The sequence below is a fragment of the Schistocerca piceifrons genome, chromosome 1 (genome assembly GCF_021461385.2).
Source record: "Schistocerca piceifrons isolate TAMUIC-IGC-003096 chromosome 1, iqSchPice1.1, whole genome shotgun sequence".
NCBI lineage: Eukaryota > Metazoa > Arthropoda > Insecta > Orthoptera > Acrididae > Schistocerca > Schistocerca piceifrons.
The window spans coordinates 1,070,460,218-1,070,485,082 of record NC_060138.1 but is presented as its reverse complement, the minus strand read 5'-3'; the positions used below and the strand labels follow the sequence as shown (position 1 = coordinate 1,070,485,082).

At 45.4% G+C, this 24,865-nt stretch overlaps 1 protein-coding gene across 1 annotated transcript in view; it reads right to left on the bottom strand.

Moving 5' to 3' along the window:
- The window catches only part of LOC124797797 (solute carrier organic anion transporter family member 74D-like), a 105,663-nt gene that overhangs the window by 40,016 nt on the left and 40,782 nt on the right, over positions 1–24,865 (bottom strand). Inside the window, exons 5-6 of the mRNA XM_047260814.1 lie at positions 8,389–8,562; positions 4,535–4,898 (exon numbers count right to left, since the gene is read on the bottom strand). Of these exons, the coding sequence (XP_047116770.1) occupies positions 4,535–4,898; positions 8,389–8,562 (538 nt within the window). The remainder of the gene's footprint in view (positions 1–4,534; positions 4,899–8,388; positions 8,563–24,865) is intronic.

Here is a 24,865-nt window from a genome sequence, read left to right as displayed (position 1 = left end):
TTCTCTTCTTGAAAACCTTCCGAAGAGTGTCTTAAACACTAAATTTAGAGACGTTACTCCATCGCGATTTCTGACACAACAGCTTTGACACACTACGGTCGCGCGTCCACTGCTGAACACTGCCTGCTCACAGCTGACTGGTCGAATCCACATCCTTTGTTTACAACAGTTAGCTCACGTAGTTACTGAGGACATGTCGCTCATACGCCACAAATAAAACCACTCTTGGAACTTTATAGACGGTCGGTGTATAACTCAGTTGTCTACAGAGAACGTTACGTTATTTACGACGATCACGTTGATGCCTATTGAATCCAGTGAATAACATCTATAGTGTAGGTATGAAGCCCAAGTTGATCGTAATTTTGGGCAGACATTGTGTCCTAAAGTTATTGAAGTTTAACTAATTGTGTTACGAGTGTGTAATTCACTGAAACGGAGACAACAGTATTCACTAAGGTACATGTATTTGTGCTTTGGGATCATTTTGACCATCGTCAACTTAAGTTGTCATTGCAATGACTTGAAACAGCACGTATTCAGGTTTCTAGTCATAAACTTACCAGCTACATTACTTTCTTATTATGCACCGGTTTAGCAGTCTTCCGATTGAAGACAACAACAACAACAATAACCGTAGTTCACGAGTCTGTCGCAGGAGACCTATTGCACAGAACATATACTTGATCCGACACCAAATGAGAATCATCCAAGTTATGACCAATCGATATATTGAATACAGGGTGTCCCAGTTATCTTGTCCACCCAAAATATCTCTGGAACAATAACAGCTATTGGAAAACGACTTTCACTGGTATCAATGTAGGGCTGGGGCCCATGAATGTACATATTTGGAAACATTATAAAACGAAAGCATAAGTGTTTTTTAACACAAACTTATGTTTTTTTAAATGGACCTCCTATATTTTTTCTTCAGCAATCCATAGCATGACAAAGCACATACACAATGGCGTTGATTGCATCGCAATATTCCCATTACATCCCGAGATATTAAGACGCGAAGTTGACGCTTGAAACACCCGACATGCGCTGCTAGCGCACGTCCTGAGGCTCAGGCGTGAACCCCATGCTGCCCGTAATCGCGATGTGATTGACATGCGTAATCACACTTCCATACTTATCAACTTTTTTACGTAAACAACGGTAAAACTTTTAGTCCACTTGCTCGTTTCACTAAAACCATCAACATGAATTTTACTATTACGAGTGAATGATTAACTGTCACTTGCGCTAGATCTACAGTAAAGTAAAGTTTTAACGTTGAACGGCATTACCTTTTTAGTAACGGATTAACGATAAGCGAAATTAACTTCGTGACTAACGTTGCGGTACACAGATATGTTACAGAACCGCATCACCCCTAGCCTATGGGATAAATACCTGTTGGAATGTACGACGTTAATGCAGGATGGCAGCAGACCGTATTATTCGTTTCGGACCTCTTGATAAGTATAGCTGTTATTGTTCCAGAGATATTTTGGGTGGACAAGATAGCTGGGACACCCTGTATAATTCACTTACCTGTAGAGGCTAAACTGTGCACTGAATTAACCTGGTGTAAATATAGCTACCACCAATAAAAACTGACAATTATTTTGATCTTAATCGACCCGGAAATATGAGATACGAAAGAGTAAGCTTCACGTTTCCTCGAGCCCGATCGTACTTTCTTGACGTTGTTCAGGATCTGGCGGGATGGTAGCTTTATTCAGAGGTCGTACGGAGGTGGTAGGCCAGATAAGTAAAATTCTTTGGAGGAACTTTCTGGAATATTCCTTTTTCAGAAAAGTAGGAAAACGTTTCCCAGCAAATTGCTAATGTTTGTCAGACCGGTACTAGAACCCGGGACGTGGCCTTTCGCGAGCATGCTCGTGCCTAATTTCTCCAAACAATAACAAAAGATCGTATTTAATTGTTTAAACACTCCACACGTTTGAAACAAAACATTAAATCTTCAGTAACTGAGCGCCATGAATTCTGTTATCACGAAGTAGATTTACGTTAAGGCAGTAATTATTAGTACATGCCGTCGAAATCCGTTACAACGAGCTAAATTCCAACGGATGTTACTGCTACAGGCTCCCGGGTATATGGATTTCAGCTAGCCTGCAACGGATTGTGGGGACAGTAAACAACTCTCTTGGAGCTGCCTTGGCCTTATTTTTGTTTTTGTACTGCCCATCAACCAACGGGAAATGACATAAAGGCAATATTATGAAAATGGAATAGGAAATATATGAAGAGGAGACGGGAGGTACTGCGAGAATAATTTGACAGAGCAATGAAAGAGCAAAGTGAAAACTAGGTCACTTTGAGTAGACAACATTCCCCCAGAATTACTGAATCCTTGCCGGCCGGAGTGGCCGAGCGGCTCTAGGCGCAACCACTACTGTCGCAGGCTCGAATCCTGCCTCGGGCATGGATGTGTGTGATGCCCTTAAGTTAGTTAGGTTTACGTAGTTCTAAGTTCTAGGGGACTGAAGTCCTCAGAAGTTAAGCCCCATACTGCTCAGAGCCATTTGAACCATTTTTTTACTGAATCCTTGGGGGAGCCCGCAAACACAAAACTATTTCTCGTGGAGTGCTGATGTGCGAGATATGTTAGAGAGGTGGATCACCTTAAGATTTTAAGAATGTAAGAATTCCGATTACGAAGATAGCAGGAGGTGAATGTTAGTGAACCATCAGTTTAATAAGTCATTGTAGCAAAATACTGACAGGAATTATATATAAAGAATGGAATGACCAGTAGATACCGACGTCGGGGAAGATCAGTTTGGGTTCCGGAGAAATGTAGGAACAACCGAGGCAATACTGGCCTTATAACTTATCTTAGAACATGGACTGAGGAAGGATAAACCTATTTTTATAGCATTTATAGCTTTGGAGAAGGCTTTTGACGGTGCTGACTGGACTACACTCTTTGAAATTGTGAAGGCAACAGTAACAAAATACAGGGAGCGAAAGGTTATTTACGACTTCTACAGAAACCAGAGTCGAACAACATGAAACGGAAGCAGTGGCTGAGAAGAGAACGAGCAGATTTGTAGCCTCTCCCAGATGTTACTGAATCTGCACATTGAGCAAACAATAAAGAAAATTAAGGAGAAATCTGGAAAAGAATTTAAAGTACAGGGAAAGAAATAAAAATTGAAAAATTCCTAATGACACTGAAATTCTGTCAGAGACTAAAAGGAATTGAAAAAGCAGTTGAAGGCAATGGGCAGTAAAAATAGATTATGAGATGACATCAACAAAAGTAAAAGAAGGGTAATTGAATGTAGTCAAATGTATCAAGCGATGCTGAAGAAATTAAATTAATAAATGAGACAATAGAAGTAACGGATTAGTCTTTACTATTTGGGTAGCAAAATAAGTGATGATGGTCGAAGTAGAGAGGATAAAAAAATCAGGTTGGCCATAACAGAGAACGCATTTCAAAAAATGAGGAATTTGTTAATATTCAACACAAATTTAAGTGTTGGGAAGTCTTTTCTGAAATTATTTGTCTACATTGTAGCCCTGTACGGAAGTGAAGCTTGATCGATAAACAGTTCAGATTTGCAGAGAGTAGAAGCTTTTGAAATGTGGTGTTACAGAAAAATGCTGGAGGTCAGATGGATAGATCGAACTGAGCGAAAAAGAATTTTACAGGACAACTTAACTGAAGGGAATGAACAGTTATTAAGGCACGTCCTAAGGCATGAGGGAGTAGTCAGCTTAGTGGTGGAGGTAAATGTCGGGTAACAACTGTAGAGGGAGATTCATAGGTGAATACGAGTACATTAAGCTGGTCGAAGAGGATGTAGCTCCTAGTACTTATTCAGTGATGAAGAGGTTTGCACAGGCTCATCAAACTAGTAAATCACAACAATTACAACAATTGTCAGTCTCTTTGGTTTTCTGCCATTCCTTCCTAACCAAAGGCCGATGGCATGTTAATGGCAGCCTGAGAGATTTTTACACTACAATTCAACTTCTTCGTAAAAAGCGCGTGAGAACCCGAAGCCGAGTTTCGGCTGTATTGAACCCACTCCATCAGAATTTGGCCACTACAAAACCCCTAAAGCAAGTCCCAAAAGTGGCTCAAAATATGAAATTTGTTGAACAATTAGAAGAGGGAATGTCGTGATATAAAAAACCAGAACATTTTGCTCCCAGATTAAAGCGAATTTATAGCGCAATAGTTCACCATAAAATAAAGCTGTCACCAAATCTAATGTTGGTTTGATATTACTGTAGTTCAGCAGACATGATTCTATTGTAAGCAGTATGCCCTTTCCTTCGTCTTACCTTCGAAATGGCGTACCTAACGAGATACCTGCTTAACGTGGACCCCTAACCACGTTGGAACTTGACGTTTCTCAACTGTACAAATCAAAGGTGAAAGCAGCAGCAACTGACAGAGAAAATCCTCAATATCCGTGTAAGTACGTACGCAGATTCTGGCACCCACCTGAGCACTTAGCGACTTACAGTACAGCGCAAGGAAATGATAAATGGGCTCACTCACTCTCCAGTGGGCAGCAGGGTCTTGTGCGTGTCCTCGCTGGTGTTGCAGCCGAGGAAGACGTAGGAGATCATGCCCATGACGGTGATGATGCCGACGATGACGTTCCAGGCGGCGAGGTAGCGCGCGCGCGGCCGGAACTTGGAGATGACCAGCCCCGAGGTGAGGATGCCCACGGCCGAGAACAGCAGACCCACCGTGCCCGTCACCAGGCTCGAGACGCTGGCCGACTGCCGGAACTGCGTCTCGATGTACTTGGGCATGAAGATCCAGTACGGCGCGTAGCCCACGAAGTAGAAGATGCCCGCCAGGTTGTTGCACATTAGCGTCGCGTTTCTCAGCAACCGCCAGAAAGTCTTCACCATGTCTGTTGGGTACACGAGGAGCAAGTAACAGCTTTATAGCTGTATTACTGTTGATCGATTTAGCTGTCACGTTTTGAATGTGATGTACCTCACGAACGCATAGTAGGACCTATGGTCTTGACGTGCTTATTGTATTGAGCAAGCCGCAGACAGCAGGAGCAAAGTAAGGAGAAAACGGTACTTACTTCGTCCGTACATGTTACTCAGAGATGTAGAGAATCTAATTGTTGGTCTACTGGTCCTTAACCATTTTCTCACACTCAACACAATTAAAGATATGTGCCCCATATACGAGAGGACTTGAAAAAGTGAGTTACACGTTACACTGAGGTGAAAAAAGTCATGGGATACATCCAAATATCGTATTAGACCTCCTTTTGCCAGACGCAGAGCAATAATTAGATGTGGCAAGGACTCAACACGCCACTGGAAGTCTCCTACAGAAATATTGAGTCATGCTGTCTCCATAGCCGTCCACAATTGCGTATGTGTTGCCAGTAATGGATGTTTTGCACGAACGGACCTCTCGATTATGTCCCATAAACGTTAGATGGGATTCGTGTCGGGCGACCTGGGTGGCCAAATCATTCGCTAGAATTGTCCATTCGTTCTTCAAACCAATCGTGAACAATTGTGGCCCGATGACATGACATCGTTGTTTGAGAACGTGAAGTCCATGAATGGCTGCAAATGGGAGTCCAAGTAGAAGCGCATAAACAGTTCCAGTCATTGATTGGTTCGGTTAGACCAGGCGAATCCGTCCTTTCCATGTAAACACAGCCCACACCATTATGGAACCACCAACACCTTGCGCAGTGAAGATGGACCAGAGTGCCCGGTCCATTCCATCATCAGTTCTTAATGATTGAAATCGGAACTCATCTGAGCAGGCCAATGTCGTCTAGGGTCCAACCGATTTGGTCACGAGCCCAGGAGAAGCGCTGTAGACGGTGTGTTCTTAGCAAAGGCTATCGCGTCTTGCGTCTACTGCCATTGCCGATTAACCACAAATTTCGCTGCACTGTCCTAACGGATACATTAGTCGTACGTTCCACATTGATTTCTGCAGTTTTTTCAACCAGTATTGCTTGCGTGTTAGCACTGACAATTCTATGTAGACACCGTCGCTCTTGGCTGTCCATGGTGACATCTAAAGCCTGAAATTTGGTGTTCTTGGTACACTCGTGACACTGTGAGTCTCCGAATACTGAGTTCCCTAACGATTTCCAAAATGGAATGTCCAATGCGTCTAGGTCCAACTACTATTCGATGTTCAACGTCCGTTAATTCAGTCATGCAACCATAACCACGTCGTAAACCTTTTCACATGCAATCACCTGAATACAAATGACAGCTCCGCCAATGCAGTGCCTTGTTTACGTGATACTACCGCCATCCCTATACGTGTACATCGATATCCCAAGACCTTTCTCACCTCGATATAAGACACACATAAAGTAACTAATCATCGTCATTATCCACAAATAAAATCGTTGTACACTATTAAATATTGTAAAAATTGTCGTCCATATCTCACAAATCAAATTACACATCCTAAGCTCAATTGTTCTGCTTGCGGAGGCGCGATCTTGTATGCACACAGACATCCATTCCTCTGGCGTACCACAGGGGAGTGTTACTGGGCCATTGCTTTTCACAATATATATTTATAAATGACCTCGTAGATAGTGTCGGAAGTTCCATACGGCTTTTCGCGGATGATGCTGTAGTATACAGAGAAGCTGCAGTATTAGAAAATTGCAGCGACATGCAGGAAGATCTGCAGCGGATAGGCATTTGGTGCAGGAGGTGGCAACTGCTCCTTAACACAGACAAATGTAATGTATTGCGAATATGTAGAAAGAAGGATCCTTTATTGTATGATTATATGACAGCAGAACAAAGATTGGCAGCAGTTACTTCTGTAAAATATCTGGGAGTATGCGTACGGAACGATTTGAAGTGGAATGATCAGTTGATATTAACAGTTGGTAAGGCAGGTGCCAGATTGAGATTCATTGGGAGAGTCCTTAGAAAATGTAGTCCATCAGCAAAGGAGGTGACTTACAAAACACTCGTTCGACCTATACTTGAGTATTGCTCATCAGTGTGGGGTCCGTACCAGGTCGGGTTGACAGAGGAGATAGAGAAGATCCAAAGAAGAGCGGCGCGTTTCGTCACAGGGTTATTTGGTAAGCGTGATAGCGTTACGGAGATGTTTAACAAACTTAAGTGGCAGACTCTGCAAGAGAGGCGCTCTGCATCGCGGTGTAGTTTGCTGTCCAGGTTTCGAGAGGGTGCGTTTCTGGATGAGGTGGCGAATATATTGCTTCCCCCTACTTATACCTACCGAGGAGATCACGAATGTAAAGTTAGAGATATTCGAGCGCGCACGGAGGCTTTCCGGCAGTCGTTCTTCCCTCGAACCATACACGACCGGAACAGGAAAAGGAGGTAATGACAGTGGCACGTAAAGTGCGCTCCGCCACACACCGTTGGGTGGCTTGCGGAGTATAAATGTAGATGTAGATGTACATGTACTGTTCGGCGTGTCGCTAGCAAGTTTGGCGCACAACTAGCTACTGAAATGGACTGCAAGAATCGCTTCCCTGGGGTGTCATTCGACGCTAAGTTGATGGCCCAGGAAGTGATTCGCCTCCGTTTCATTTTTCAAATATACTCCAAAAAATTAATATAAAATAAAATTGTGGTGATAGTTTGTTATTGAGAAGTTTTTCCCCATGATTATAAAAGAAACCTGAAATATTCTGTATTAATAATTAAATAACGAAATTGCTGGATTGGACACTCTGATCACCTTCTACCACGGCAGCCACTCAGATTGAAAGACTGTTAAGTTGGTACAGTTTTCCACGGTAGTTGTACTCGTAGTACCAACTCTGGTTCGTACCTCATTCCACCTCAGTACGTCATGGATTAGCCACTGCAATTTCGCTCAGATTTGATATCAAGGATGGGAATAAATCTTGTGACCCCCAGAGTAAGAGACCTTTCGATGTGCTACAAGGCTTATCGACTTACTAGGGTCTTCGCGATGCAACACCTGTCATAGTGTCCGAGAACCGTGCCGGAGCGCCACGCGATGAACACACACAACAACCTACAGGTGTATCGGTTATCAAAAAAATGGTTCAAATGGCTCTGAGCACTATGGGACTTAACATCTGAGGTCATCAATCCCCTAGAACTTAGAACTACTTAAACCTAAGGACATCGCACACATCCATGCCCGAGGCAGGATTCGAACCTGCGACCGTAGCGCTCGCGTGGTTCCAGACTGTAGCGCCTAGAACCGCTCGGCCACCACGGCCGGCGCATCGGTTATCGCTCAGTGCCGGACAAAGTGCTTGAATCCTACGTGAAAAAGCCTGCACTTTGGTGCAAACGGAATCACCACCGTCTTAGTGTTGCATCGAGGTGAACAGGCCTCTGTTTTCGCCAGCTGCGACCAGTGAATGAAGGGCGCCTCACCTGAGAGCGACGTCCGGTGCGGCTCCTGCGCCGCCCTGAGCGCCTCCTTGTCGCCCTGCGCCTTCAGCCTCTCCTGCTCGATGAGGCGGCGCACGGCGGCCCGCGGCAGCTGCTTGGGGAACATGCCGGTCAGCGTCGACATCACGAACAGCACGCCCGCCATGATGATCCACCCTGCAACAGGAAATAATCAGCTTGCTCCAGTCGCCGCAGTCGGCAAACAGTGTTGCTGTGCTGTGAAGATACATAGCAGCAACGCATTGTTGTTCGTAGTCCTTCCGGACAGATAGAAGAATGATTTTTCCAATTCAAAACCTCCAGCGTTACCTCTGAGTTCTCGTTGGGACTGCGTTTTGGATGTCTTGGTGAGCCACCTATTTTATCCAGTAGATAATATCAGGTTAGCATAGCGCTACTGAGGAAGAAACGTGACCACCCACAACACCTAGAAGATAAGGAGATGTTCAAGTCCAGGGCGATCCTTCCACACGTCGGCAACCTTTCGTCTAAAGTAAGCTGGATCCTAAGAAAAGATCAACTTACAGTAATCTTCTGGTCATTGGCGAAGATTGGTGCCCTCCTCGGTTCGTTAAAGGACGATCCAGGTCTGCAGAAGGCTGCAATTTACAAAATTCCTTGCCCCTGGGACGAAGCTTAGATAGATGCCATAGGCGAGGTGGAGTGCATGGCGTTCCAGGATTTGAAGGGATTTGTAGAAGGTAGGAGGGGCGGAGATCCAGGCGGGATGGGCATAGCAAAGGATATGGCTGTGTGCCCCGCAATATTGGCGGTTGACCTTGAACGAGTTTCGCTCGGCCGCCGCTAGAGCTCGGAGGATCGCGCTAGAGTTTTAACTAAGCGCGATCCGCAGTTAACTGTGCAGCTTCCGGCCGCCATGATGGATTATCAGCGCGCTACTTCCTGCCGCGCCCAGTTTGGCGGCGCTTATCAGTAGGAACTTCCGCAGTGCAGGCAGCTGCACGCTCATTCGACTCGAGGCAGCCGCACTGAGCACACAGCCATGCCGAACAGGAGGTATGGAGGATGGTGGAGGCGTCCAGACCCCATGTGCGGCCAGAAAGGAGCTGGAGGAGACGGAGTCGGGAGTGTGCCTTGGCTTGGATTGTTCAGAGGTGGGGGCTCCAGGAGAAGCGACGGTCAAGGGTGACGCCAAGGTACTTTGAAGGTGGAGGTGAGGTTGATCGGACCGCCGTAGGTGGTAAGATAGAAATCAAAGAGACGGAAGGAAGGGGTGGTTTTGCCAACAATGATTGCCTGGGTCTTTGAAGGTTTGACCTTGAGCAACCACTGGTTACACCAAGTGGTGAACCGGTCGAGATGGGATTGGAGAAGGTGTTGCAGGATGGGGGTGAGGGCGTACTGGAGAAGGTGCAGGGGGGGGGGGGTGAAGGCGGCGGCATGTCTGCCGTACATAGAAGGTAGAGAAGAGGGGAGAGGACGGAATCTTGGGGCACACCAGTGGAGGGGTAGACGATGTAGGAATCCGTGTTATGGATGGTGACATAGGAAGGACGTTAGGAAAGAAAGGACCCAATCAGACGGAAGTAGTTAATAGGAACGGCGAGGGTTTGGAGCTTGAAGAGGAGATCGGAATGCCATACACGCTCGTAAGCACGTTCAAGGTTGAGGGAGAGGAAGATGGCGGAGCGACGGGAGTTGAGTTGTTCGGAGAGGAGGTGAGTGAGGTGAAGGAGAAGGTCATTGGCAGAGAAGGATGGCCGAAAGCCACACTGGGTAATAGGAAGGAGGCGGTGCTTGCGGAGATGCTGGTGGATGCGTCGAGTGTGGATGGATTCCAGGACCTTTCTGAAGACCGAGGTAAGGTTGATGGGATGGTAGGAGGAGGCAGCGGATGGCGGTTTGTCGGGTTTGAGGAACATCAGGATCTGGGAGGTTTTCCACAGGTCGGGGTAGACTGATCATTGTATTACCACATGACATTCTATGGGTCATTCTGCCACATATATCTTGGCCCCGGCGAGATCCTTTTGGGATTCAGTAATTAAAGAATCTGTGGAGATACGGCTAGCACAAAATCTTGTAAATTGGGTCGGCTGCTTTCAGCTGGACATAGCTTGGGACCTAGTGAACTCTTTAATCTCTTCTGAGAGAAGACATTTTATTCATAATGAGACGTCTGGCGACATCTGACGTTTGGTTTTGGCGACAAGAGCGCGCACGCCGACATAGGCGGACATGTTGTTTCATCTTTATGCATGTGCCTCGGCGCCACAGATGGAATGGTATTTGCAGAGGGCGCGGATTTCGATAGAGGACGCTCCTGTGACGGCCGCCAGTGCGCATGCGTTTCCGCGCCAATTTTCGCTATGAACCAGACATCGGCAACTAGCAGTCTTCCCCTCCTAAATTCCTATATTCTATAAAGCCCTCCAAATCCTTGAACACAATGAGCTCCATCTCGCTTCCCACATCCATCTCCCAATCCCCACGAGGATCCTCCCACCCCTTCCCCTTTTCGTTGAACATATCCGTGTCCTCTACACCAACCACCACCTCAATCCCACTCACCCCCTGGTGTCTCCTTTCCCCTTCACTCCCCGCCTGCTGCAGCGCCTCTACCAATGTGTTCCACCCGCTTTCCATTTCCAATCCTCTCCTAAAGAAACTTCCGTCTTCCCATCCCCCATGATGTGCTTCACCCCGATATTTATCCAACTCTGACCCTCCTCTTCCCCTCCCCTCCTCCCTAGGGATCCCTCTCCTTCGCCCTCCCCTTTGCTGTTTCGTCCATCCTCCTCCTTGTACTTCTCCTTTCTTGGCGCTCCTTCCTGGCCTGCATCCTCCCCATCCTCCCTGTCTCCGCCCCTTCCTCCTACGCTCCTCGGCCGACCTCTCTTTCCTCTCTTCCTCCTCTCTGGCCTCCCCTCCCTTGGCAGGTCCTTCCAATTTTAATCCAGTTACTTGGTCGTGTTTTGGTGCCCGCCATGCTTGTAACGTACTTGCAGTGTGTGTTCAGTGTCGCCGTCCCGTGTGGCTCTCACTACTGTGACGCCGTTTTATAATTGTGCTCTTCATGCCGTCAAGGTTTATGTGGTACGTCTTCGTCGAGTGTCATTTTAATTATATGTGGATTTTGTGTAAACATGCCTCGTGAAACTACCCCTTTTTCTTTTTTTGTATTATATTAACTTCCATTGTATCCCTTTTTCGTGTGGAAACTTAATCTTTTATCCCAGTCTTTTATTATTTAAAATGTAATGTTTTATTTTATACAGTCTCTTGGCTGAAGAGCGGTGAGTTCTGCCGCTGCCATCCCACCCTGCCCACGTGGGGCAGGGACATGAAATGTCGATAAAGGAAAAAAAAACTAGTAGTCTCCAGTGGCGAACACTCACCTGGAGATGGATGGACGTTTGCCAGTCGAAATATTGGGGCAAGAAGTCGATATTATCCAAATGCAATCTCGAAACCTCAATAAAAATCTGCGTTGAGAATCGTAGAACGCCTTCATTTTGTTCAAATAACTCAAGGGAGTGCAGTCTGGTTAAGTTGTCTACAACTGCCGATATTTCGACAAGAGCACATCTTGCCATTTTCAGGGCTAAACTGTAGCAAGTCAGCGCTGTACAAGGAAAATTAAAATCGCAGTTTTCAGATAAACTACGGGAAGGTAGCAAACACACACGCTGTAAACACTAGCGTCATTACAAACCAAAGGTGACCGACGTCAGAAATTATGGGTAGCGAAATTAATAATCAACGGATGAGGTAGCATAAACTCTGTCCCCCTGTTCCTTGAAAAAGGAGAGAAGATCATCTAAGATCAGAGTGCAGCGTCGTATTCTGCGCGTTTAAATATGTCTGTATTTGAATACGCATGCCAATACCAGTTTCTTTGGCGCTTCAGTGTATAACGTGATGATAACTAAACACGAAAATACTGTAAACACCAATATGACATTTTCCATTTTGTTATTACAACAAATCGTACCAATAACGATGCGATCTAGAGGCAGTCAATGTGCTGCCGCTTAGTAACAGCATAGGGTGTAAAGTATAATATGAAACCAACCGAATATGGGGTTCTACTGAACAAAACAACTGCAATATGGTGTCTTGCTTCCCCTTTCCGCCGACCTCGAGATTTCTGCTTGTGACGTAGGGGGCGTTCTTGCTTCCTATTGGTTCTGCCCTACATGACACTTCTCCGATATATCGCAGAACTTATTTGGTGTTTCACGTGACGAAATTACTCCTCATCTTGAAATAGCTGGAAGTAACGTCACAAAACACGTAGAGCACCACGTCAACGTTAGCTAATGCGTCCCGTCTGGCGACGGTTTAAGGCAGATTTCTACCGTATTTCTTTCAGTTGTGGCATGTCTTAAATTAGTAAGACTATCAGTACAGTGCAGGACTTGTGTACTCAGCGGCACACACCCTTACAACTGCCGAGCAAATCCGCCATTGCAGAATATTGTCTTGGCACCGGCCATCCTACGCAGTATAACAACACGAACATTCTGGCATGCACTTCCAGCTGTTGGGATAGTGTTGCTGTTGAAATTAAATTAGCAAGTAGCTTTATAACTAGAGTGGGTGGTTTTTGTTTAAATTATGCATGGAATCCTGCTGTCATCCTTGTCAAGGAACAGAGGGATAGAGTTTATGCTTGCTCACCCGTTGATTGTTAATTGCATTGTCGATAACTTCAGACGTTGGTCATCCTTGGTCTGTGATGACGCTAGAATTTACAGCGCATGTGTGTTACCTAGGTTGCACAGCGCCTACTTGATGCATTTTTTGCTTTGAAAATGGCAGTGTGTGCTCCTGTCAAAATATCAGCTGCTGTCGACATCACTCGTCTGCAATTCTTCAAGTTATCTGAACATTATATACGCCGCGAGAAACTCAGGTCTTAACTTCACGTTGTTCCTGCGTGTTCCTCACGTCGTGGGTGGAGTAAGGTACAGAGTTCAGATATGTGCCAAGCGAGCACATGGCGATTATTGCCACTGGCGTGGGGGCGCATTAGAAGAGATTTCGCGGAGTACATTACAGAGGAGTGGACATCCTTCCGCGATCAAGATACAAATTGTGCGAGTCATCTTCTACAGGAGCGACATCTGTCATGTCTTATGCTAGCAAAGGAGCAGCTCATTACGAAAATTGCTGTCCACATAATTTTGGACGTGGTTACGTATAGCAAACATTTTGCGCAAAATATGTATAGCATTTTCCTGCCTTAGGAAAGATCCAATTATAGTTGAAAAGTGTATTAATCTCAGCGAAATAGCAAAGATCGAAACCACTATCTTACGTCAGCCTTTACTGGCGTCGAAACGTATTGTTTAGAGTTTAGACCGTAATCCACTCACGTAAGGACTAACAAGCGAATGCGTGTGCCCGAAGAAACCAAAGCACACATGGGTGAGAGCTTTGAAACAGAAAATGAGAATGATACTGGTAGTGTTGATAGATTACTACAGATGCAGAGAACTTACGTTCGAAGGACAAATGGTCACCGGCTATTTCTACAAAGACAAGTGTGTCATCCGTATTACAATGCAGGAAAAAGTGGTTGCTGCTCTACGTAAAAGCTCAACGACTTTTAAACTCTTTATTACCAAAATGTAATTGACAGAACTGCTTCATCTCCTATCATCACCCAGTGGCGTTGACGGATATCTTTTACTTCCTGAAAGTAGAGTGTGTCTCACACGACTCCATGACTTAACATCGAAAGATTAGTGACTGACCACCAGAAAGTTATTTGAAAAGAATATATCTCAGATTTGTTCCAAGTAATAGTTGACGTAAACAAAGCACGTATTGACGGAAAAGGTGAATATGTAAAAAGTTAAATGACTAAAAGATCTTGCACATCCACGTGCGAGTCATTATTCACAAATCCGGGAACTTACTACGCAGACTTTGTGGTGAAGTAGGATATCGAACTGGGTTAAATAAAGGCATTTTGTTTCTGTAGCGTAAATATTGCGTACCTATGGAGTATAGTCTCAGTTGTGTGACCGGGTTCGTGACTGCATGTCAGAGAGGTCAAATTTCCTAATGACTGACGGAAAGTCATTGAGGAGAACACAAGTGATATCCGGCGTTCCCAGTAAGTGTTATAGGTCCTCCGTTCTTCCTGATCTACATAAACGATTTCGGAAACAATCTGAGCAGCCCTCTTAGATTGTTTGCAGATGATGCTGTCATTTACCGCCATTTAAAGTCCTCAGATGATCAAAACGAATTGCAGAATGATTCAAACAACATATCTGCAAGGTGCAAAAGGTGGCAGTTGACTGTAAGTCATGAAAAGTGTGAAGTCATCAATATGAACACTAAAAAGAATCCTCTAATTTTCAATTACTTGACAAATTACACAAATGTAAAGGATGTAAACTCAACTTAAGTCTTAGGGATTACAATTACGAATAACTTAAACTGGAACGATCACATAAGTAACGTCATGGAGAAAGCAAACAGAAAATTGAGGTTTATTGGCAGAACACTTAGAAAATGTAACAGGTCTACTAAAGATACTGATTACACTAAGCTTTTCCGCCCTCTTCTGGAGTATAGCTGTGTTTGTGAGATCTGCATTATATAGGAATGACGGAGGACATCGAAGAGGTTCAAAGAAGGGCTGCCCGTTTTGTATTACCGCAAAATAGAGGAGAAAGTACCACGGATATGATACTTGTGGTGACAGTTATTAAAATAAATGCGTTTTTCGCATCGGTAGGGCTTTTTCATAAAGTTTCCATCACCTTCCTTCTCAGAGGGTGAAAATATTTTGTTGGTGCCCACCTATATAGAGAGAAATGATCATCATAACAAAATAAGAAAAATCAGAGCTCGCAGGAAAGATTTGAGTGTTGGTTTTTCTGTGTGATGTTCGAGAATGGAACGATAGAGAAGTAGTTTAAAGGTGGTTCGATGAACGCTCTTCCAGGCACTTACTTGTGAACTGCGGTATAATAACGTAGATGAAGGTGTATATCATAATCATCTTCGTCATTATTCAGCAATCACCAGCCCTGCATACCAAGTGCTACCTCAGTAAGTTACCTCCATCTCTTTTATTAACAGGCTCTTGAAGTGTCCTATCTTTTTACAGCTCAGCCAGGTAGCGTGCTCTTTGTCTGCTAAATGGGCGTTTTTAGCGATACTTCCTTCACTGTAACACACGGCATAGACTCGTCGGGCATTCTTGCCGAAGGGCCAGCCTCCCACTCCTCAATATATCTGTGATGATGATCTTGCATCAATCTCTTCGTTTTTCTAGTGTCTCCACTCTTCCCCCATCTTTCATTGAAACTACGAGGCGTCTGGCAGCTGCTTTTCAAATTTTCCGGCTTCTTTTTATCCTCCTACTTGGTTGTCCACGTACGCCATAAAAAACAAGTGGTAGAATGATGCCGTGTTGTATCTTGGCCTTACTGCTACTTGAGAGCACATTGGATGCCATTATACTCCGGCCTCCTAAATATTGCATAGGAACGCAAAATATGTTGAGTCACAGATGTACTAGATGCATTCATGTGTACTTTGGGTTATAACTGTGTCTCTTCGGAGGTAGCGTAGCTGGACTTCACGTTCTACGCATATTACGCATTATTCTGGCCTTCTAGTTTCTTTTGTAACGCCTTGTTCTTTCGTGAATAAACGTCCATACCACATACCATGTGTTAGACGTCTGCTGCCAACAGATTTGTATCATATTTACCAGCAACTAGGGGACTTTTTGACTAATATATTCCATGTTGTAAGCCAAGTGCAAGAAGGCAGCCTTGCAACATCGTTAGCAGCATTGTTTGCGAACTCGGCGCAGGAACAAATATAGAGAAAGACATTTTAGTTCATTTGAACAGTTTGGACACAACTTCAGTGTCGACAAGAGCGCTGAACACGCTCATATCCTCATAAGATGGAACTGCGGTCCGCGAGTGATACGCAAGTTCGGTATGATCCTCGAGTCCTAATTACTAAGCTTAAAACTACAAATATAATGAATCAAGTATTATTACGTTGAAGCAGAAAATCAGTACCGTGCCATTCAAAGCTCCAGGCATTTACAGAAGTTGTAGAACAGTGACTATGGAAATTCTATGAGAATAGGCCAATACACCTGCTGTATCTGGTTATATCGCATGAAACAATTTTTAAGAAGTGAACAGTGCAGATATGAAAGCGCGAATCGGCTCTCAGAATACAACTAGATTAGCTACTCTGTAGTAAGAGACTGGAGTGCTGTGATCGTACCCTGCTGGTGGTTAACTCATAGTTGCGTTGTGCGCCAAGCGGCCGAGCGAGCAGGTCGTTGTTTACGTATTCGCTCCGCCGTAGCATCGCAAGTGTTTGGGAGTTTAATGCTTCAGTGGTGTTTGTGCCTTAATGTGTGTGACATCGTCGTTGTCTCGTCCTTCGGTGTATGTCTGACAGCTGCCTAGTCCGCTCCTGTTTTTCCTCATGGCGTCCAAGAGTGCTCCACGGAAAAGTACTGTGAGTTTTTCGTTTGAGGTGCAGCCTAGTCCTTTAGAAACCCATGGCTGGTTAGTTGAAACTTTCCATGTTACTGCGGAACAAGTGCATACAGCCGATTTTGATACTGAGAATTGAGAGTTCTTCGTGAAATTCGAAGATGCCCTACAAGCTGACACGTTCCTATTTGAGCACGGTACTCACGTTCGTTTCCGGCATATCTACTTCTACATCTACATGGATACTCTGCAAATCACATTTAAGTGCCTGGCAGAGGGTTCATCGAAGCACCTTCACAATTCTCTATTATTCCAATCTCGTATAGCGCGCGGAAAGAATGAACACCTTTCCGTACGAGCTCTGATTTGCCTTATTTTATCTTGGTGATCGTTCCTCCCTATGTAGGTCAGTGTCAACAAAATATTTTCGTATTCGGAGGAGAAAGTTGGTGATTGGAATTTCGTGAGAAGATTCCGTCGCAACGAAAAACGCCTTTCTTTTAATGATGTCCAGAAATGATTCGGTTAGTATGGTGCTGCTTGTGAATGTGCACATTGAATCTACGAAGGTTCGAACATTTAATCTTCATCGTGAGGTAGAAGATATTTCTCTTAAGGAAGATTCGGTGCCACATGATGAAGCGACTCATGTCTTTCAGTGCTCTGTCAAACTCTTCACGAAGATACTGCGTGAAGAGTTTGACAGAGCACTGAAAGACCTGAGTCGAAACAAGGCCCCGGGAGTAGACAACATTCCATTAGAACTACTGACGGCCTTGGGAGAGCCAGTCCTGACAAAACTCTACCATCTGGTGAACAAGATGTATGAGACAGGCGAAATACCCTCAGACTTCAAGAAGAATATAATAATTCCAATCCCAAAGAAAGCAGGTGCTGACAGATGTGAAAATTACCGAACAATCAGTTTAATAAGTCACGGATGGAAAATACTAACGCGAATTCTTTACAGACGAATGGCAAAACTGGTAGAAGCCGACCTCGGGGAAGATCAGTTCGGATTCCGTAGAAATGTAGGAACACGTGAGGCAATACTGACCCTACGACTTATCTTAGAAGCTAGATTACGGAAAGGCAAACCTACATTTCTAGCATTTGTAGATTTAGGGAAAGCTTTTGACAATGTTGACTGGAATACTCTCTTTCAAATTCTAAGGGTGGCAGGGGTAAAATACAGGGAGCGAAATGCTATTTACAATTTGTACAGAAACCAGATGGCAGTTATAAGAATCGAGGGGCATGAAAGGGAAGCAGCGGTTGGGAAGGGAGTGAGACAGGGTTGTAACCTCTCCCCGATGTTATTCAATCTGTATATTGAGCAAGCAGTGAAGGAAACAAAAGAAAAATTTGATGTAGGTATTAAAATCCATGGAGAAGAAATAAAAACTTTGAGGTTCGCCGATGACATTGTAATCCTGTCAGAGACAGCAAAGGACTTGGAAGAGCAGTTGAACGGAATGGACAGTGTCATTAAAGGGGGGTATAAAATGAACATCAACAAAAGCAAAACGAGGATAATGGAATGTAGTCGAATTAAGTCGGGTGATGCTGAGAGAATTAGATTTGGAAATGAGACACTTAAAGTAGTAAAGGAGTTTTGCTATTTGGGGAGCAAAATAACTGATGATGGTCGAAGTAGAGAGGATATCAAACGTAGACTGGCAATGGCAAGGAAATCGTTTCTGAAGAAGATAAATTTGTTAACATCGGATATTGATTTAAGTGTCAGGAAGTCGTTTCTGAAAGTATTTGTATGGAGCGTAGCCACGTATGGAAGTGAAACATGGACGATAACTAGTTTGGACAAGAAGAGAATAGAAGCTTTCGAAATGTGCTGCTACAGAAGAATGCTGAAGATTAGATGGGTAGATCACACAACTAACGAGGAGGTATTGAATAGGATTGGGGAGAAGGGATGTTTGTGGCACAACTTGACTAGAAGAAGGGATCGGTTGATAGGACATGTTCTGAGGCATCAAGGGATCACAAATTTAGTATTGGAGGGCAGCGTGGAGGGTAAAAATTGTAGAGGGAGACCAAGAGATGAATACACTAAGCACATTCAGAAGGATGTTGGCTGCAGTAGGTACTGGGAGTTGAAGAAGCTTGCACAGGATAGAGTAGCATGGAGAGCTGCATCAAACCAGTCTCAGGACGGAAGACCACAACAACAACAACAACAATGATGAAGCGAGAGGCATTAGCCGTGAACGTTGGTGAAGTCAACGCAAATTTTAAAATTTGTGGTAAGGTCTTATGGGACAAAACTGCTGAGTCATCGGTGTCCTAAGCCTAACTTAAACTAACCTACTCTAAGGACGACACATACAGTCATGCCCGAGGGACGCCCTAGACTGCGCGGCTACCACGCGCGACTGAAGTCAACACAAGCTACAATGTTATGGCGTGATACGTTCGGTGCAAATGCTATTCAAAAAGAACATTCCGTCTCATTTGCATGCATTCTGGCTATAGTATTCCTGTTACGTATAGGGGACAGGTGGGTACCTGTTTTCTGTACAAAGAAAATGGCCATCTCTGAACCAACTGCCCGAGGTGAGTTTTTGTTTTACGGTCTTCCTTGGAACAGCGCCACAAGTTAACGGTTGCTGACCTTGTTCTCTCTAGAAACAACCTTGGGGCTACATCTTCCCTCCTTTCTGGACATCATCTGACAGTTCCCATTATCACTGATGGTGACTGTCCGCCGATGAAAACAAAGACTGAGCCAATTCCTGCTTCTGCTTTGACGGCGGAATGCGCGATTCATAATAAGCGCGCCACACTCAAGATGATGATGAGTTAGTTGTGCTTTCGCCTGTCCCACCTTCCCCTGAGCCACGTTTGTCTGTTATTCCCACCAGGAGTGCGGTACCATTTGTCCTTGGCGAGGTGGAGATCGGGGAGGCAGCATCAGGTATTCCAGCTGCTGCAGGGTGGCTCCCATGGCGCCGTCTGGGAGCGAGTGTGTGTCAGAGTTGTCTCTTTCGCAGCCTCCACTATATGTCCAACCAGTAACACAGCAATGCCCTCCTGTTACTCTGTGTGCTCTCGGCGATGGATTTGCCGCTCATTGCGACTCCCGTTGCGGAAGCTGTTGTCTCAGAGTTGCCTCCCGCTATATCTGGGATTCACTTTGATTCCCCTCCATTAGGAAGGCATGCCTTGCAACGTGACCCTTCTGTAAGGCAGGCCTTGGACCCTGGTTAGTTACAGACTGATATGAATGTGGTGTAAGATCCGTCTACGCCGCTACTGCAGAGGTTATTACGCCTCGCAGCCGACTTAAACAATGTGTGCAACCGGAACGTGCAGTGGTGCAAGAAATAGCCAAGGATAAATTAGTCAGCTGTGGCCGGTACTGGCCCCCCGTTCTCGGATTAGTTATTGGTCTCCGCGACGGATTATGCCGGGTGACAGTGCTACGCTGTTGTTCTTTCTGTGTTCTTTCCTTTGACTAATGGCTCAGGCGTATATATTTGTCACACTGACTGTTAACAGAGTGGTTTCAGAGCTGCCCCTAGATTCGATGCGTCAGTTTATATATGACTCCTGTGCAGCTGTAGTGTTCCTGAAAGAGGTTTTATTTACTAGTTTTCCGCTTCGTGGATTTCGCATGTTTTTAATGTGGAGCCGGAGTTTTCTACGAGAATTGCCTTATTCTTTCGAAAAGGTATTCCCATTGATGAGGCAGAAGTTCTTGCATCTGATAAAGCTGTAGACTTGTTGAGCTCACCTCGGTTGTCTTATATGCTCCGTCTGGTCACACAGTGCAAAATTCGCGTTTTTATAAAGAGGAGATTATTTATCTTTTAAGTAGAAGTTCGAAGTCTGTTGTTGGGAGGTGGTTTTCATTGTGTTCTGCGTCCTATTGATCAGTCTCTCCATTTTAATTACTGTCGAGATTTAAATGAAACGATACACTCGAAGCACTTGAAAGATGTTTGGGAGTGTAAATATTCGACGTTGGTTAAATTTACGCATTTTACTGCGACTTTTAGTAGCAAGATTGACCGATTACATTCATCGGATTGGATGCGCGGCCCCATTCTTGCAGTTGACGCTATCCCTACTAGCTTTTCAGATCACTGTGCTTTGGCCGCCACTCTCCAACTTGAGCGGCAACGGGTGAAACTATTTCGTTCCCCGTCGATGTTAAATGTCGCTCAGTTGGGAGATCCTTCTCTCGATGATGTGATACACAATGTGTGGGAGCGTAGTATTCGATCCGCTGCGAGGTACTGTATACCACTCTGGAATCGTCGTCTGTCCTAGCTAAACCGAAGCTCCGTCAAACATTATTACTTATTGTACAACTAGGGCAAGTAATTTTTGGATAACACCTGAATTTTATTATTCTCTCTTGCGCAAATTGTATGACGGTGCGGATCGTAGCCCCCCCTCCTCCACTGAGGATTGCAGATGTGCGATGCTTGAAACCAAAATTGTTGCAGTTGAAACGGCGGCAGGGTTGCGTGTACGATCGAAACCACGGTCACTAGTGGTGGAGGAACTGGCTTCGTTACACCATTTGCTTCGACATCAAGCTCGGCGTCACCGCTTTTGCACTACTTCTTTTACAGCAGCTGGCGGCCGTCAGCTAACAGCGCAAGCTGGCATACTTCACGCCTTTCATCAGTGCTATGTGGATCTTTACGACGTGAATGCACCTAGCGACTTTCCCTTCGACCTGGCTATTGGAACCGTAAGTACGCCACTAACACCTGAGCATAACACCGAATTCTTGGCCACCTTTCACTCAGATAATGTACACGATCTCATAGTTACCTCTCTCTCACACAAATCGCGAGGTGTGGATCTTTACGACGTGGATACACCTAGCGATTTTCCCTTCGACCTGGCTATTGGAACCCTAGGTACGCCACTAACACCTGAGCATAACACCGAATTCTTGGCCACCTTTCACTCAGATAATGTACGCGATCTTACAGTTACTTCTCCCTATCACAAATCGCGAGGTATGGAAGCGCTCCATAAGGAATTTTATGTGCATTTTTGGCTCCTCTTGGGCGTCAAATTTATGTTCATGTTGAACGAGGTTATCGAGGGGGAAGGGGGACAGTTTGCCCATTCCATGCAAGATGGGGAAAATTGTGTTGATACCTAAACATCCTGGTGGTAATACTGCTGATAGTTTTCGTCCTCTCACGTTACTGAATCTTGGTTATAAGTCAGTGGCGAGGGCGGTTAATCGCAGGATGTCTGCATTGCTCGCAGCTGTTCTCGGCGAGTATTAGAATCGTTTCCCTGGTCTCTCTATTCTTACCCCTGTGACCGAACATCGTCATGTGGTTTCGGTTGCTGCCGTTACTTCTGTCCATCGTGCCTTTGCCGTTTTGGAATTTTAACAAAGCTTTCTATTCTGTAAATCATGACTTTCTGCTTCGGATTTTGGAGTTGATCGGGTTTACTGTTGAGGCTGATAGAGTATTATCGAACAGGGGCATTGCAGATTCGGTGGTTGTGAATGGGCAACTAACGCCCCTGATTTGCATCTGTGGGGAGTACCACAGGGAAGCCCACTCTCGATATCTTTGTGTTATCTCTGGAGCCGCTGCTTCGGAAGGCTGCATTCCAGCTTCAGGGTTGGAGGCTTTCTGGGAGGACCCTCGCTGTTCGCGCGTACGCTGATGATGTGGTGGTTTTACTCCGTCGTTCACCGATGATTATTGCCTTGTCTCGGGAGCGGACTTATCGAGGGTAAAAGTCAAGTCCTTAATTTAGGGGGTTTCTTTAGAGCAGTAATCACGTGAGTCACTGCTGTGGATAGTCACACGTCACTAGGAGTTGTTACTGATCGTTGTCCGCTCCAAATGGCGACTCTCAACTGAAAATAGCCTAGTGATAAGATTCCACGGGAACTACTGGAGCATGAACGACTCTCTCTTGCGCTTCTTCAGAAGGTACGAATTTTGGATGCATATGTGCTGTGCAAGGCTTATTACACAGCACAATTTTTCCATCTTCCTTCTTTGGTGGTTAAGAAACTGAAGCAGTTGCCTGGTCGCTTTTTATGGAAGCGTCATGTCCTTAGATTGTGGCGAAGCCACAGTCCCTCGGCGGATTGGGCCTTTCTAATATTAAGAGGAAGGCGTCTGTCTTATATGTTCGGCATAGCATTTTGACAATTACTCAGAAGGTACCTACCTTTACGCCTCGGCTGTTCGCCTTATTGCGTCGAGCGAGTCTTGATCCCCTGTTGATGTTAGTCGTCTACATTTTACACTGATACACATTCGAGAGTTCTACTTAGCTGTGAGCTATTTGGGAGCTGACGTGTTGCAGCGGCTGGTGCTCACGACTCTCTGGTAAGGGATTCAGTGCCCCAATACTGTTGAACAATTATCACCGCATATTTCCTGGGAAACTGTGTGGGCCAACATATGCTTCTCAGTTCTATCAATGGCAGTAGTCTCCTCCTGGTACAGGGTGATCAACAACTTGATTTCCACCAACGAGCATTTATATCATTTAGGGATGACACTGATAAAGGCAGTAGATGTGCGTTCCTAGATACGCTGCAGCACCGGTTTACTTGTCCTGTTCACCTAACGAACTGGTGTTGGATCAGGAAGCAATTGGCTTTCCTCACTCGTTCCGTTGAAGCTGCATATTCCACTGATATCATTTTGCAGCTGGCTATTTCGTTTTTCCGAGGACGAAGAATAATATGGTAATTTGTCTGGTTGATCATTTTGTACATTTTGTAGTTGCTAGTAACAGGACAAATTGACGAGGCAGTGGAAACCCTTACCAACGCCGTCCGGGACGCAATGGCAGGCACCATACCTGATCGCACCTCACGCAGTGCGGCCCTGCCCCAGGAAATTCTGGGCCTAATCTCAATGAGGAATCGCCTCAGGAGACAATGGCAGCGCACCAGGCGTCCGTACTTCAAACGGCACATTAACAGACTACAGGGCATCATACACGATAAAATACAAACACATAGAACACAACAGTGGAATCAAAAACTCGAAGGGCTGGACACCGCACGACCTGGCGTGTGGCAGCTAGCCCGACATTTCACCAGGGAGAAAATATACACCCCAACACTTCAAGGGGCTGACGGACCTGCATACTAAGCGGAAGAGAAAGCAGAACTAATGGCTCGAACACTCGCAGCGTCATTCACACCGAACCTGGTACCATCAGATCCAGTGTTCACACTTGCTACTGACCAAGAGGTTACACGCATTCTAGCCCAACCATCGCGCGAACAAAATTCGACACGCTAGCACAGCCGAAGTCGCCTGGGCTATAATGCATTCCGCTGCTAGGAAAGCCCCTGGTCATGATGACATTCAAAACCGTGTCCTCCAGGAGTTCACGGATAAAGCAACTGAGTACCTAACACACATAACGAATGCCATACTAAAACACCAACACTTCCTCGCCTTTTGGAAGACGGCCAAGGTCCTGATGTTCAGGAAGCCGGGGAAAGACCACAGCCTCCCACAAAATTACCGACCCATCAGCCTTCTGAGTTCGCTCAGTAAGATTGTTGAGAAGGTGATTCTCAAACGCATCACTAGGCACTGCATAACAAATGACATCCTGAGACCGGAGCAATTCGGCTTCAGGAATCACCACTCCACAACACAACAACTCCTACGGGTCGTTGAACATATAACACATGGCTTCAACATAAACAAAGCTACAGGGGCAGTGTTCCTGGACATCGAAAAGGCTTTCGACCGTCTATGGCACAACGGCCTCATCCGCAAACTCAGCGACGCGGGATTCCCTGACGGGCTGCTGCGTCTAATACACTCATACCTCACAGACAGGAGTTTCAACACTGACGTGCAGGGAAAACAATCAACACAACACGGTATACACGCGGGAGTACCCCAGGGAAGCATCCTAGGGCCCCTGCTGTTTAACCTCTACATAAACGATCTCCCAACCACACACAACACAATGATGGCAATCTACGCGGATGACACAGCCATCCTTGCGCA